Below are 16,316 nucleotides of genomic sequence, written 5' to 3'. Positions count from 1 at the left end.
CCTTTCCGTTTATTAAACATAAATTTTACACTTATAATGTACCTTAATTTTATACCTATATAATGTACTTTATAATTAACTAGCTGATGCCCGCGACTTCGTCCGCGTGGATTCAGGTTTTAAAAAATCCCGGAGGAACTTTTCCGCGATAAAAAGTAGCCTATGTTACTTTCCAGGTCTTTAACTATACCCATGCAAAAATCACATCAATCCGTTGCTCCGTTGCGACGTGATTGAATGACAAACCAACAAAACAACAAACAAACACACTTTCGCATTTCTAATGAGGATAGTGGATAAAAAGTAGCCTATGTCACTCTCCCTCTTTAACCATACCCAAAAATATCAATCCGTTGCTTCGATGCGACATGATTGAAGGACAAACCAACAAACAAACAAACACACTTTCGCATTTATAATAACGGTAGTGATATATTTTTTATTCTATCTATATATTTTTGTTAAGTGCTTATTTTTATGATATTATTATTTATCTCTATATCAATAAAGGTCTGCGTGGAATTTTCTATATGCTTTAAAAAATAATCAAAACTAATTTTTAATTTAATTCAAAACTTCACTTGAAAAAATATGCACTGAATTGAAAACCTCTTTTTGATATAATTAAATTAAATAGAACTTCTAGTATGATATTTTAATATAGTCATACCAAAAAAAACAAAATAATATATACCAATTGTATCAAAAACTTATCATCTGTTCAGTATTGATCGGATCTATGTTCATCAAACTGAGTCGGTCGCGCTATGTATTGTTAACAACAGTAATTTACACAAGCTTTGCATGTGTGCGTGAGACTGCGCCCGACAACAACACGTCCTCCCTCGAAGAGCGCTGAGCTCGCTATGCCAGTCGTACTGTCTGCTGCACCATTTTATATGTAAATTTTAAGATACTTTGATAATTTTTTTCGGTCATATAAATAGTTTCTAGAATTTTATTTTTTTACAATTTACGCTAAGTGAATACTGAACTTTCGTGCTATATTTTTTATTATTAGTTAAATTGCGACAAATTTAAAGATATCCGGGTTATTCTAACGCTTACATTTTCATAAATCGTGCGTACGGTTTTGATTTTTTTATCTACTAATTTTGTATACAACGTATAACAACTAAATCCAGGATTATAATTTTGAGAGTGTGTTCATAATATTGGTATTTTTTTAAAGTCGCTTTCTACAATTTTTTGGTATTAAATATGTGGCCGAAGTTCCACTCAAAAGCGCGAAATCAGTAAAACGTCTTCTGCAAGAATTAAGATTTGAATTATAATTTTTAATAAAATTAATGTTTTGTTACCTGTAGTCTATTAAGAAGGGATTGATCTATGATATTTTACCTTTTTTTTTATTAGAATCGTTATATCTGAAGCTTCAATAGTTCCCAAAAAATCGAAAATCGGGCATGTGGCCTCTTAAGTTTATAATTGCTACCACTTAGAATACCGCCATCTATGGTCAAGTAGCGGAATTAATTGGACAATTGAATCTAGTGTGACTATAGCTCGTAAATACGTTCTTCCGCTAAAGCAAAATAAATCTTATTTCTAGAACGTCAGGGTTTGTTTCCAAATCTGTGACGTAGGCTAGTTTTGACTAAACTTAAACGACAAATCAAATGATTTGTTTCTTTGTAGTGCAATATATGACTATCGGTATATTTGTATGAGTTTGGCGACAGCGGTTCCTATAGTAATTTTGGTGAATTGCACTTCCACTGTTCTTTCTGTTCCGTGGGTATTTGACTACATCAAAAATAAATTATTTCTCAGTGATTATTAAAATAGAGGGTCTTCCAAAATACGTAAAATCCACGTCCTTTGTTGGTTGTAAGTGTAATAACTAATAACAATTTTAAATTATCGATTACACTAAAAAAAAGCTCGTCAAATGATTGTGACGTCACACACCGGTATTTCATAGAATCTTGCATACCAAGCGCGCGTTTTGACGTTTGAAAAAAAGTTACTGATTGACTAGTTGTCAAATACCGTATTATTTTTCCAACTACATTGACATTTGGCGCTAACTGGTCTGTTACTTGAGAATACTACTTTTTTATTATCATAAAATAGCATCATCATCATCATGATCAACCCATCCGCGCCGGCTCACTACAGAGCATGGGCCTCCTCTCAGAGAGAAGGATTTTGGCCATAGTCACGCTGGCCATGTGCGGATTGGTAGACTTTACATATCATAAAATAGCATCATCATCATCATGATCAACCCATCCGCGCCGGCTCACTACAGAGCATGGGCCTCCTCTCAGAGAGACGGATTTTGGCCATAGTCACGCTGGCCATGTGCGGATTGGTAGACTTTACATACCTTTGATAACATTATGGAAAACTCTCAGGCATGCAGGTCTTCTCACATAAATAACATAAACCACTACCCATATTATAAATGCATAAGTGTTTTTGTTTGTTGGTTTATTGGTTTGTCGGGGGGACGCTCCGCACACCCGCACAGTGCCCGCGCTTGCCCGCATCGGATTAGCGGGGGGGCTGTGCGGGTCGGTCCAACTCGATTCCCGTCTCGACTTGTCGCGGACTATACGTTGGTAGTTGGTATACATATGTCAGTCGATCATAATCCATACTAATCCATACTAATATTATAAATGCGAAAGTGCGTCTGTCTGGCTGTCTGTCTGCTAGCTTTTCACGGCCCAACCGTTCAACCGATTTTGATGAAATTTGGTACAAAGTAAGCTATATATCCCGAGGAAGGACATAGGCTACTTTTCATCCCGGAAAATGGATGAGTTCCCACGGGATTTTTAAAAACCTAAATCCACGCGTAGTACGAAGTCGCCGGCATCAGCTAGTTGGTATATATATTGGTATTGGTATATTAGTTTCTCCTGATAGATCGATGAATAATTAATTACAATATTAATAAAATCTTTAGTTACTCGTTACGATCAGAGTATCCATTCTCATAAATATTATTTGTAAAAGTGCATGTGTTAGTCCTTTTACGTCACTGTTGTTTTGTCAGTTGTCACTTTTCCACTCGGCGCGCGAGGAAGTAGTTGGTAAAGTGAATAATACGAGACAATTTCGTCCCGTTTAATCCTTTGAGTCTAGAGCGTTCTCGCTGAATCACAGCTTTGACCTCTGACCTAAACTGATGCGTGTGTTATTTCGTCATTTTATTTACCTACGAATCGATACATTTTTATTGCGTATTATTGCAATGTAAAGACAATAAATAATATTGATGTATGCACTATGCATCGTTGGAAATTTTTAATTTTTCCCCTGCTGGTTTTCCTACAGTATTTTTCCCTTTTTTTTGAACAAAAATTTGCAAATTTGTTTCCAACATTATTTACATTTAACAATTAAGAAATAATTCGTTTAAAATAACAATTTATTAATACCAAATAAATACCAAATAAATTGTTAGTGTCAACCAGCCTTTTAAAAAAATATTTATTTGTTTATCAGTCTGTTACGCTGACTGACTTCCTTGATTCCTTCGTCAGCGAAATGTGCTCTACAAGATAACTGCAAACATTCGCGTCTTCGTTTCCTAACACCTGCACCGGTGCGAACAGACGTATCTTTAATTTTAATATACCTATAGTACCATTTTTTGTAAAATCAGTATAATTGAACCAATTTCACAACCAAAAAGGAGTTCTACTTTCAACACCAGCAACGACGAGCGACGAACAAGTAAATATGTAATTACAAAAAAAAATAATGAAGAAATCAGATTTATGTTTATAGTTATGCAGAGTTTAAGAAACGGGCCGAATGGAGAACCAACTCCTTTTTGGAAGTCGGTTGAAAAACCAAATAATCACAGACCACAGTCCTATTTTGTTTGTTTAGTGTTTAAATATAAATTTATAATCCTTATATGCTCTTTACGTTCTAATTAACATTGTACTTGCTGCATTTTCCTTATCTATGAGGATAATTTGACCGTTGATGAAAATCTGTTCACAGAATACAAATATTGTAGAACTGTTAAATGGCTAAGTCACCGAAGCCACTAGAATATATAAATGTTTAAATGAATATATATATTTCCTAATGAGATTACTATTTGTAATACTATTAGTTATGCCAAAGTGAAACACCTCTATGTATTTGAAAAGAACATCGCACGATAAAACACAGAGAGAAAAACAATCATGCCTATAGTACACGACAGGTCGAGATGACAATCGGGGAAGGAACGCCGCGCTAACCCGGTGTGGGTGGGCTAGGCGTCCCCCCGCCTCATACCCTGATTGCCATCTCGACCATTATGACTTTTTGAATACAATTGAAATTGAACATAATATGTGCTATAAGCTGTCTCCATTCCCAGCTACTTACTTTAGGCGTTCTAGTGTGAAGAATTATTAAGGAGTATCAAACATCAAAACTCACATTTAAGTATGATATTAGTAGGAAAACCAGAGTAACCGACAGCTCAACAAGTTGCATAGCTGAAGTGGCAATGGGCAGAACACACACTTCGAAAAACCGATAAACGTTGGGGTTCCACGGTGCTGTAATGGAAACGCACCGGAAAGCGCAGCGTTGAAAGACTCCCATTAGGTGACAGATGACATCAAACAAATCGCAAGGAACCGCTCGATTTAGGTGGCGCAAGACCGTGGCGTGTGGAAGTCCCTACAAGAGACCTGTCCAGCAGCGGACATCCATTGGCTGATATGATCATAACAATTATGATTAATATGATGACAACAATAATCAGTACCCTTATTATAAATGCGAAAGTGTGTTTGTTTGTTGGTTTGTCCTTCAATCACGTCGCAACGGTGCGGTGCAACGGATTGACGTGATTTTTTGCATGGGTATTGGGTATAGATAAAGATCTGGAGAGTAACATAGGCTACTTTTTATCTCGGAAAATCAAAGAGTTCCCACGGGATTTTTAAAAAACTTAATTCCACGCGAACGAAGTCGCGGGCATCAGCTAGTGATTAATAAGATAACGAATGGACCGGGGAAAGTCCCGTTTGTTTCGTGTTAGATCTCGTTGTCCCTGATACATGACGGGGAACAACAAACACAGTGCGACACAGGAAATGGTAACGGCCTCTTTGGATGCCCACGCCCCACAACCCAACCTAATTGAATAAATACCGACTATACTATTCTATACGCATAGTATTATAAATATGAAAATGTTTAGCTGTCTGGTAGACCTTCGTCATTGTCAAACCAACCGATTTTAATCAAATGAGTATTTAGTGAAGCTGTGATAGCCTACTGGTTAGGACGTCCGCCTTCTAATCGGAGGTCGGGGGTTCGATCCCGGGCACGCACCTTTAACTTTTCGGAGTTATGTGCGTTTTAAGTAATTAAATATCACTTGCTTTAACGGTGAAGAAAAACATCGTGAGGAAACCTGCATGCCTGAGAGTTCTCCATAATGTTCTCAACGGTGTGTGAAATCTACCAATCCGCACATGGCCAGCGTGGTGGACTATGGCCAAAATCCCTCTCACTCTGAGAGAAGACGCGTGCTAGTGAACCGGCGATGGGTTGATCATGATGATGGTGATGATTACTTAGAGGGGCAATTAAAATATAATAACCAACGTATTAAATTATTAAAAGTAGTAGGTATACCGTATACCTAATATTATTAAATAGCCGCAGATTTGAAGTTAGTTTATTTGCCCTAAATGCTAGACTATAATATTATGAGATATGACTAGTTAGGTAGGTATGTGGACAAGCTTTAAATCAATAGTAGGTAAACATTATGTTCTTATCTGTTATGAGTATCTCGGATATCCACTTATAACATAGGAACAAGTAGTTCTGTATGGCTGTAGGTGCTTTAAGTTTTTATTGAGTCAGTAATATAGACGCTATGTTCTTATCTTATGTGTATATCCACTTATAACATATTATATATAGCTATCATATATCACCTTTAACAACAACATTACATGAGGTAAATAAATAGGTATAAGGTTTCAACTTTCACAAAGCAAATGTTATGATTTCTTGTTTTATATTTCATTTTGTTTTAGATTTTGTTTCGAACTACTGTGTCACATATTCAGTACTTACAATAAAATATACCTAACTAATTTTATGTGTTGTTTTCCGATACTTAATTAATTATTCAGTAACTAATAATAGAATGCATTATATTATCATCGTCAAGCCAAAAGTTGACTGCAAAAAGTAGAAATTACTTTAACTTCCTTTCTTTTACAAAAGTAGCAAACTTTATGACCATCATCATCAACAACACACTATCGGCCCATTATTGAGAACGGGTCTCCTCTCAAAATGATAAGGGTTTAAGGGCTGACTTCATACACCTTTGAGAACATTATTGCTTAAAACCCGAAGTTAGAGGTGCATGCCCGGGACCGAATCCCCAACCGAGGGGTGGGGAATGGGGATCCGATCGGTAATTGAAGGAACAAGAGGTGTTAACCACTAAGCTATCATCATTTCACATTATAAACATACTAGCTGATGCCCGCAACTTCGTCCACGTGGATTTAGGTTTTTAACAATCCCGTTTGAACTCTGTGGTTTTCCGGGATAAAAAGTAGCCAATGTCACTCTCCAGGTCTTCGACTATACCCATGCAAAAAATCACTCATCCGTTGCTCCGTTGCGACGTGATTGAAGGATAAACCAACAAACAAAGACTCTTTCGCATTTTTTATATGGGTAGTGATAGTCGTAAATACCATATGGCGCCTGAATGATAATATAAAATCGATGAATTGCACATGAATCATATACTTTACTTACCTAACTTGCTTTTGTTGTGCCTTATGACTCACAGCGAAACGAACTTAATAGTTGTGTTTCAAGTAAAAATAGTTTTTGTTAAAAAAAAAAGGTTCCGACGAATTGAGAACCTCCTCCTTTTTTTGAAGTCGGTTAACAAAAAGAAGGAAAGGATTAACGTTTATCTATGTGGTATATAAAATTCAAAGTCCTGATTGACTGACTGACTTAATATATCAATGAAACATGAAATTTGGAAAATGTGTATTTTTTAAAGAGTAGGTGTCCACTAAGAAAAGATTTTTCAAAATTCTACCCCTAAGAGGGGAAATAGGGGATGAAAGTTTGTATGAAAGTCCATCATTTTTCAAGTTATTTCTATGAAAATTGATATTTGGGTTTTCGGTTACAAAAGAAAAAATACGTAGGTACCAATTTTAGGATTTTTGAAAATTCTTCTCCCACGCCGATTTTCTAAATTCCACCCGAGCGAGGCCGGGGCGGGTCAGCTAGTTTAATTAAAAATTATGCGACACACAGCAAATTTTACCTAAAGGTAGATTATCCCAGCACCTCCACCACTTGGGTATTTGAGCTAATGGCCCAAGTAGAAGAAGTGTTGGCAGTGTCGTACACCTATGTGGTACAACCTGATCAAAGGTCCCACAGCTCAGCATAACGCTGTATGCCCTTGCATAAACACAAGAATTAAGACCGTGCAGTGCTGATTTTCCTCTACTCACTTAGGTAGCTCAGGTGGCTTAATGATTAAGCTTGTATCCGAAAAGATCCGAAAAATCAATGCTTTGGAAAATGTAGTGCTGGAGACGCCTCTTAAGAATAAACTGGACCGAACATTGTACAGTACGCGGCAGAAAGTAATGTACATCGACCTTTAGAGATAGGTGGCGGTTTTGTAGATTAATGTCTGTCGTTGAGACCGACAAAAACGTCATAATATAGGTATGAGTGGCAGAGACAAAGCTGAAATGTCATTCTAAAGGCCGATGTACATTGTTTTCTGCCGCGTACTGTACAAACGTTTCTATACTCAAAGAACTGAAAATAAATCAAAGGCTTTCGTCGCTTGTACAGTAGCCGAATCCTCAAGTTCTTTGGGCACATTACGAGGAAGAGTGGTACCATTCAACACCTCGTGGTACAAGGTCGAGTGGAGGGCGGACGTTACGTATGTCCACGTGGTGGTTCCCCAATTAGATGGACGGACTTCCGTTACCCAACAAACACGCCTGTGTCTGTCTGTGCACACAATGCCGCCAACAGAAGTCGCTGAAGCGAGATCGCACGAGTAGCACTGAAGGAGCATATATAACCACAACCACTCTGCTAAGGGTGAATGATTGAAAAGAAGGAGAATAAAAGAAGATGTACCTACTGTATTATTCAATTGAAGAGATCAAATAAAATAAAATACATATACATTCAACTGTTTATTTTGTTTCAGAAAAACTCTCTGGACCTCTACATATCGCACCAACGCGGCCCGTTCTTCAAAGCCGAATTCCAGACAGAATTAGACCTGAACAAATTCCACATCGCAGACGTAACTGATAAACGTATATTCGTCTCTGTCATGCACACGGAAAATTTGGCTAACTTGTATGTGTCCGAAATAAGCAGAAATTTCACGCAGTACAACTTTGTCTTGAGTTTGGAACAGGTGCTGTGCTATTTCCCTGAAGGCAACTGGAAGGATAGTTGGTTGGAGTAAGTATTTTATATCATACTGGTGATGCGCCCTTGGTTCGCTAGAGTGTATTTTTTGACAGAAGGGCTGGCTCATTTTTTGCGCAACGGATCAGCCTGGCTGTCCAGCGCGGAAATGCAGCCAGCATTCTTGGCACCATCCCACGCGGGCATGATTTATATAGTAATTAGATAAGGCTAGCTTTAAATTTTATTGTAATATATTCCATAATAAAAAAATATTTTTTTTTTTAAATATTGTACAGGTACTTTAAAAGACGGCCTATGTACAGGTACTTTAAAATAATGATCGAACCCTATCCAACACAATGAATTAATACGTACAATGTGCATGGTAATAATAATACATAGGTACTTATAGTACGCGACGGATGTCTTAACTACTAGGGCACTATTAGGCTATCACAGCTTGCTGTCGGCGTGCCTTAGAAGTCGTCAAAATACCTATACATTTCTTTACTATGTGGAATCGCTTTGTATAAATGGGTAATTAATGAGGAAATTTCAAATATCACGTATGTCTTTCTCGTTTTACCTATTTCCAATAATATTCTTGCTCTGGACGCAGTTGCAATACTGTAGTCATTATTATTAACTAGATGATGCCCGCGACTTCGTCCGCGTGGATTTAGGTTTTTTAAAATCCCATGGGAACTCTTTAATTTTCCGGGATCTAAAGTAGCCTATGTCTTTCCCCGGGATATTAGCTAACTCTGTACCAAATTTCATCAAAATCGGTTGAACAGTTGAGCCGTGAAAAGCTAGCAGACAGACAGACAGACACACTTTCGCTTTTATAATATTAGTATGGAAGTATGGATTTTAATGGTTTGAAAACTGCAACAACATACATATAAAATAATTTTTTCCTGCTCATTTATCTGAATGCAAAAATAACTTGAAAAACCTATTGTTGAACAGCAGCGTTTAAAAATATGAATATTTAATTAGTTATTATTGAAGTGCAAACTTCTTTAGACGCTTGGGTGGTTTTGGGATGGTTAAAAACCTCAAGGTCCTCACTGACAATAATTTTATAAGCTTTTAAGATTTTGTTTCTTAACGCAACCTTATAAGGTTCAATTTTTAATGCGAGTCAGAGGCAGATTATCCCTTAAGCAAACTAGGCACGTGCCTAGGGGCGCGAGGTTACGAAGGGGCGAGCGCGATAATGTAGAGTTACATTACCTGGCCTATCTAATTAAAATGTTGGCAGTAATTAATATTTGAAATTAAGGAATGAGAAAAAGTAGATGTTTTCCTCGCTATCTCCCTCGCACGCCCGCATCTAATTGCAGTGACGTCATTTTTTATGTCGTGTATAGTTTTCTGTCAAAATGGGAAATAATAATACGAAAAAATAATAGTACTTAAAACCAAACATTGGTGCTGGTAATTTTTTTTAAATTTAAATTTTTTTTTTTTTTTTGGTTTTAAATTTATATTTAGAGCTGTCATACCTCGTGACTAGCTGCCAGTCGCAAGCCTATTGTTTAAATTCGTAGTGTGTGCACTAAAATAGTCTTGCTATGTAAAATTCGTGTTCCGTCCTTTTTTAGCAATATTAAAAAGAAAAAGATGCAGATACTCTAAATTTAGTTTAGATAAAGACAAGAGAATCGGCGCCACTTATAGCATGTTATTATATTTTAGAGACGTAACAGAAGACCCATTCACGGACCTGTACCGCGTTGAAGGACTGAAAGGAATCTACATAGCGTCTAAAGTGAACCACAAGTCACAGCTTGTCTCCAATATCGAGCCGGAACATTTGGTATCGGTCATTACTTTTGACCACGGCGTGACTTGGTCTCCGATCAACCCACCAGCAGAGGATGAAAATGGTAAGTTTCTCTTCACTAATATTTTTTTATTTTATTTTATTTACTATAGGAAAACCAACAGCGAAATTTTACACTAAATTTCTTAGATGCTAATTACAGAAATATGGCCCATAAATTACAGATTTTTTCGAAAACATTAATTTATTAATTAAGGTCGACGGTTCAAACCCCGCCCGTTGCACTATTGTCGTACCTACTCCTAGCACAAGCCTGACGCTTAGTTGGAGAGGAAAGGGGAATATTAGTCATTTAACATGGCTAATATTCTTTAAAAAAAAAAAAAATATCTCTATAAATTAATTTTTAAAAAAGAAAGATTAAAAAAAAGAAAAAGAAAAGGAAAGATTTGTATTTTTGTATGTTTGTAACGAATAAACTCAAAACTACTGGACCGAGTTCAAAATTCTTTCACCATTACAAAGCTGCATTATTACCGAGTCACATGACATAGGCTATATTTTTTTTTAAATTAAAGATCCGTACGAAAATTGTAATAAGCTACCCGCGCGAAGTCGTGGTGGGTCCCTTGTTATAAATATAGCTGATTCCGGTTATACTCGACGTGTTTAGTCGACGTAAGCTCGACTAGTTTCAAACCCATCTGGGGTCCTTTTTCACAGGGACTCAGCTCGCAACGGCGTTGCAGTTGATACTGCCCAACAGATTTTTCATTCGTCATCTCAATCTACTACTATTGACCACGGGTCTCTTCGCAGAAAGATTAGGGTTCAGCCCATAGGCCACCACGCTGGTCAAGAGCAGATTGACAGATTCCGCACACCTTTGAGAACATTATGGAGGACTCTCAGGCATGCAGGTTTCCTCACGATGTATTCCTTCACCGTTAAAGCAAGTGATATTTAATTTCTTAAAATGCATATCACCATCATCATGATCAACCCATCGCCGGCCCACTACTGAGAACGGATCTCCTCTCAGAATGAGAAAGGTTTACTACCAAGCTTGCCAAGTGCAGATTGGCGGACTTCGCACACCTTTGAGAACATTATAGAGGACTCGTTTCTTCACGATGTGTTTCCTTCACCGTTAAAGCAAGTGATAGTTACTAGTTGCTTGAAACACATATATAACTCCGAAAAGTTAAGTGCGTACCCGGGATCGAACACCTCGGGTCTATCAAAAGTCGACTGAGATGTTTCAATTTGCGAACAATAAAACTGAATATTTAGTCAAGGTCATTGTTTTTGAGTATTAATAATTTGCGTTAAAAAATTATAAATCATTGGTGGTCTATTAAAACATTTTTGAACGGAAGTATCTTAAAAGTTATGAGAAACGATTATAACGATTAATTAACGAGCCGTGTTTCATCAAGTTTCGACATTTGATGGTTTCAAAATTAGGTTTATGGCTTGAATCCTTTGAGCATTGCCGAATATTAGATTACGCAAGTTGGCCATAAAATAAATCACAATATGAAATTTTATAATTGGTAATCTAATAATTACTTAAGAGTCCGTAGTCTCAACCGCTCCAATGAGTTTCAGCTCGAGTTTGTGTGTGCGTGTGCCTCACAATGGCACCGTAAGCTGCACTCGCACAGACATGGCATACTTACCTTAGGCCGGACAGGCCTATATTGATACGTTGCGTAGTCCATTCCAAAAATTCTAAGCGAAATTTTGGATCTTTAGTATATTTTACATTTTTTTTGTTCGATTTAGATATGTATTAAGATGATGATAACAAGACGATGCGTGACTTCGTGCGTGAATTTAGGTTTTTAAAAATCTTGTGGGAGCTCCTTGATTTTCCTTGACAAAAAGTAGTCTATTCCCGTCTCAGGGATGCAAGTTATCTCTGTACCAAATTAATGTCGCCTGGACGCATAAAATCTCTTGAGGGTTTTATGATTTTCCGAGATATAAAACCGGACGAGTGCGATTCGGACTCGCACACGAAGGGTTCCGTGCCATCCTACAAAAAATAACACTTTAATTTTTTTGTGATGTAACCATAAATTTACGGTTTTGAATTTTTCCTTTACTTGTGTTATAAGACATTGCTACCTGCCACATGATCTTAGGTCAACGGAAAGTATCCTATAGGTTTTCATTCCCTTGGCGGGTCTTGTTGACAGACACGACAGACCTATAAGAATCCCTGTTTTCACTGGAGATATGGAACCAGAGAAAAAAAGGATCCTTAAATAGTAGCTTATGTCCATCCCCGGGATGCACGATATCTTTACACGATAGGATGGTTCGTCAAAAGGTAACAGACAGACAAACAGACATACTTTCGCGTTTATAATATTATTATATAGATTTTAGAAAAACTAAATTGAATTATGCTTTGTCCATAGGAAGACCGCTCAACTGCCACATAGATAATTCTTGTAGTCTACACTTGTGCCAGAAATTCAGTCAACTGTATCCAGCTACAAGGTAAGGATGATATAATCAAATCTAATAAACTTCACTTGCGTATAGGAAGTTAGTTATATGTAGTTTCAACTGAGCTAATGTAAACGAGTTTGAGCCTTATACCTTAGCTACAAGGTGCTTTTATGTTTGCAAGTTATTTCCCCGTAATGATGTGTACCTATTACTCCAATTACAGTAAAGTTAAATATATTTGATGTCAAGTTATGCCAAAATGGCTTGAATTGAATAGTTCATGTTTTAATTACTTGGGAGTTAGCTGAATGCTATGTATGAAGGTATGGAATGCTAGTAGTGTGTGTATGAATGTATAATCCGTAAAAAATGGCTCCTCACGCGCCATTTTAGTTCTATGGTTCACCTTTAAAATAAGGACTAAAATCGTACTTTTGACATGAAATTTGACGCAAAAAGTTAGCGGCGCGTGAGGAATTAAATTTTACGCGATATACTATTATGTGTGTATAAATCTGTAGACTGGTTTATGAGATCGCATGTTTATGCTATAAAATAGTTCGCAACTGATTCTATATTTATAGCAATATTTCACACATCTACATTCTACATCCAATACAAAGTTGGAAATACTGTTTATATTATAAAAACAACATTATAGTTTTAAGACGTAGACACCTAATGAGCGATAAGACTTGTTTTTAACCTAAGCTATTATAATCACGTCAGTTTCCTACACTTACAGTTGACGCCAAACTTTTTGATCGCTTTGAAATCTGAAATGATGACGAGTAGCGTCGCATTAGCATTAAACGGTGGCTCTACCGCGGTTGTTAGACAGCTACAATGTCACGATCGCAATCATCTCTGATTGGTTAATGCTCGCTCACTATTGGTTACAATGCATTGTTGCAACAAGAATCGCACAAATTCAGCCAATCAGAACAATTGAGATTGTAATAATGATTGATGCAGGTTTAAGACAATCGCCCTACGGGTATCAGCCGGAAGACGCCGGAGAGCGAGATAATTGTCGTTTCTGTGTGGGATGAAAAAGAAAGAACGTTTTTTGTTTGATTAAATAATAATAAATTGATTATTATTAATATAGTTATTTGTACTTATGAGGCGGCCGTTGCAATTTCAGGGCGATCAGAAAGTTTGGCGTCGTCTTTACTAGGGTGGCCTTTTATCGGGCGTTCAAAATATTCATATCTTAAGGTCGAATACTAGGACTTGTATTTTCGTCTCTAAAGCTCAGTGACTTTTTGTGCTTTGTGGAAAGGATGAAATGTCTAAACACAGACACTTATTCTAAAGACGTCGTTGTTTAGCTGCTTTCTAGTTTTAGATACAGAATTTATGATTTTAAAACTATCTTATAGCATTTTGTGAATATAATTTAACTTTGTGTGTCCTTTAAAAGAGTTTATTCTTAGAGGACTTCGAACAAACGTAGTATAGTTCTCATTTAAGTAATTACCAATCGAACCATCAATCTCAATAAAATTTTGTAGAGACATTCTCAAAATTATTGTCTGAGTCTGGTTTCCCAGACTTCTTTAAAACGACAGTTTTACAGAAATCTGGAAACCATTTATTTCATTCATTTATAATACTCAAATGAGAATTAAACTATAGTACGCGACAGATGGCAATCGGGGTGTGAGGCGGAGGGAGGTCCCGCACACCCGCACGTCACTCGTGCTCGCCTGCACTGGGCTAGCGCGGGGCTGTGCGGGTGTGCGGAGCGTTCCCTCCCAGATTGACATCTCGACCTGTTGCGTACTAGGTAGTTGTATGGACAACAAGGAACTGGGGAGTACGCTAGGGAAACTTCTCCCAAATCATAGCTTATCGACTCAGCGATAAGAGTAGTTGGCAAACATAATGTAATAGATAATAATTCTTTGCAGTCAACCTGGGAATGTCACAGACAGTGTGTCGAGGTAAAGAATAGAGTTATAGAGAATGTTGTGTTGATATCTGATTTGCATTAGACGGGGAGCTTTTGACTGGGGGAATGAAATGCGAAAAATTTATTAACTTAAAAATTACATTATGTGGGACGATTTTTGTAGGATTTTGTGGAAATCATCAAGTGTTTTGCCATTATTTTATTTGCGTCATGCTTGTTTGGATTTTATTCAGATATTACGCTCATTGTTGTTATTAACTCATGGTATACCTACATCGCCTAGTTACTAGTTGGTAGTATGTAATTTAGTTCGCAATTGAGATGCTATTTATTTTTATGGTTGGGGTATACACATTTGATTTTATCACGAATATTTATTACTAGGAATTATAGTTGTATGTATTTAAAGTTGAAATACATAAAAAGAACTAGGTACTCATAAAGTTTTTATCATGTCAAGGGAAATACTTCATCGTAATGGAATGTTTATGGGATTTTCAATATACAAGAAACATTCAGCGCGTTCCAAGCATTTTTATTTATTTATATAAACATTTTTATTGCTTAATACTATAACAAAGAATAAAAAATATAGGATTTACTTAAAAACAAAGGGCGACCTACACTACAGTGATCTCTTACAGGCTAGGCCAGGATATTATTATTGTTGTATTGAAAAATCGATTTAATTATTATTTTTACAACACAAAAGTTTTAGCATATGAGAAAACAAATAAGTAATTTGCTCTTAATTGATAATACACTAATACCCCACTGAGTATGATTTATACAGGCCTTTGGATTCAGGGGATAGATTCTCGTAACAATATAGGTTAGTTGGGGCGATCACGCACTGCATCCAATCCGAATCCGTGAAAATACGTTCCGAATACGCACTACGCACTAGCTCCGACTTCCATCATCCGAGTTCTCTCCGACATCCATGAAAATATCTCAGATGTGCCTCGGATAAAAATCGGACGTATATATAGATATGTCAAAGATGTCCACTGATTAGCTTAGGTTTGGATCAGAGATCGGATTAGTGCGTAAGTAATATCCGAGTTCGGTCCGAGTTTTTATGTCCGTATTTTCACGGACTCGGATCGGATGAGTGCGTAACCGCTCTTACTGGATAGTTCATCCAATAATGAGGCACAAATTACAGGTTTGAAAATGCACGATATTGCTCACAAAACATTGGATCACCATACTTTAAATATCAATTATGTATGTACATTGTATATGTATATATTTTATTTTAGATCAGCAAGTATAATGAGCTCTAAGTCGGCTCCAGGAATTATAATGGCAACAGGAGTGTTGGGCAAATCACTGAAGGGGATCCCTGGGGTTTACATAAGTAGAGATGCCGGTCTTAGTTGGAAGAGAATACTCAAGGATTACTATTTCTTTAACTACGGTGACCACGGCGGTGTTTTAGTGGCCGTAAAATATTTCAAATCTAGAGGAGAAACAAGAAGGATTTTGTATTCCACAAACGAAGGCATCGACTGGAACTCTTATCAGTAAGTAAAATTTGATTGATTCCGAAGTTTTTATCTAAACTAATTGCAATTGGTAAGAATAAGATTTTTGTAAGAAAACCTGTTCTAAAACCTAGCTGCGATCAGAATCAGTACCATTGGCTGTTCAATAAAAATGATAGAGAAGAATTGAAAAAGAATTTTTCAGACCAAAACAAAA

At 36.8% G+C, this 16,316-nt stretch overlaps 1 protein-coding gene across 2 annotated transcripts in view; it reads left to right on the top strand.

The window, feature by feature from the left end:
- LOC117989297 (sortilin-related receptor-like) overlaps positions 1 to 16,316 on the top strand; it is a 53,223-nt gene that overhangs the window by 16,817 nt on the left and 20,090 nt on the right. Inside the window, exons 5-9 of one of the 2 annotated variants that reach the window (XM_034976633.2) lie at positions 8,225 to 8,487; positions 10,141 to 10,331; positions 12,658 to 12,739; positions 14,608 to 14,640; positions 15,875 to 16,138. In XM_034976633.2, coding sequence (XP_034832524.1) covers positions 8,225 to 8,487; positions 10,141 to 10,331; positions 12,658 to 12,739; positions 14,608 to 14,640; positions 15,875 to 16,138 — 833 coding nt within the window. The remainder of the gene's footprint in view (positions 1 to 8,224; positions 8,488 to 10,140; positions 10,332 to 12,657; positions 12,740 to 14,607; positions 14,641 to 15,874; positions 16,139 to 16,316) is intronic. The other variant, XM_034976634.2, reaches the window with a different exon arrangement.

The sequence above is a fragment of the Maniola hyperantus genome, chromosome 16 (assembly GCF_902806685.2).
Source record: "Maniola hyperantus chromosome 16, iAphHyp1.2, whole genome shotgun sequence".
Taxonomy (NCBI): domain Eukaryota; kingdom Metazoa; phylum Arthropoda; class Insecta; order Lepidoptera; family Nymphalidae; genus Maniola; species Maniola hyperantus.
Note: the sequence above shows the minus strand (reverse complement) of the source record. Positions and strands in the feature narration are given on the sequence as shown.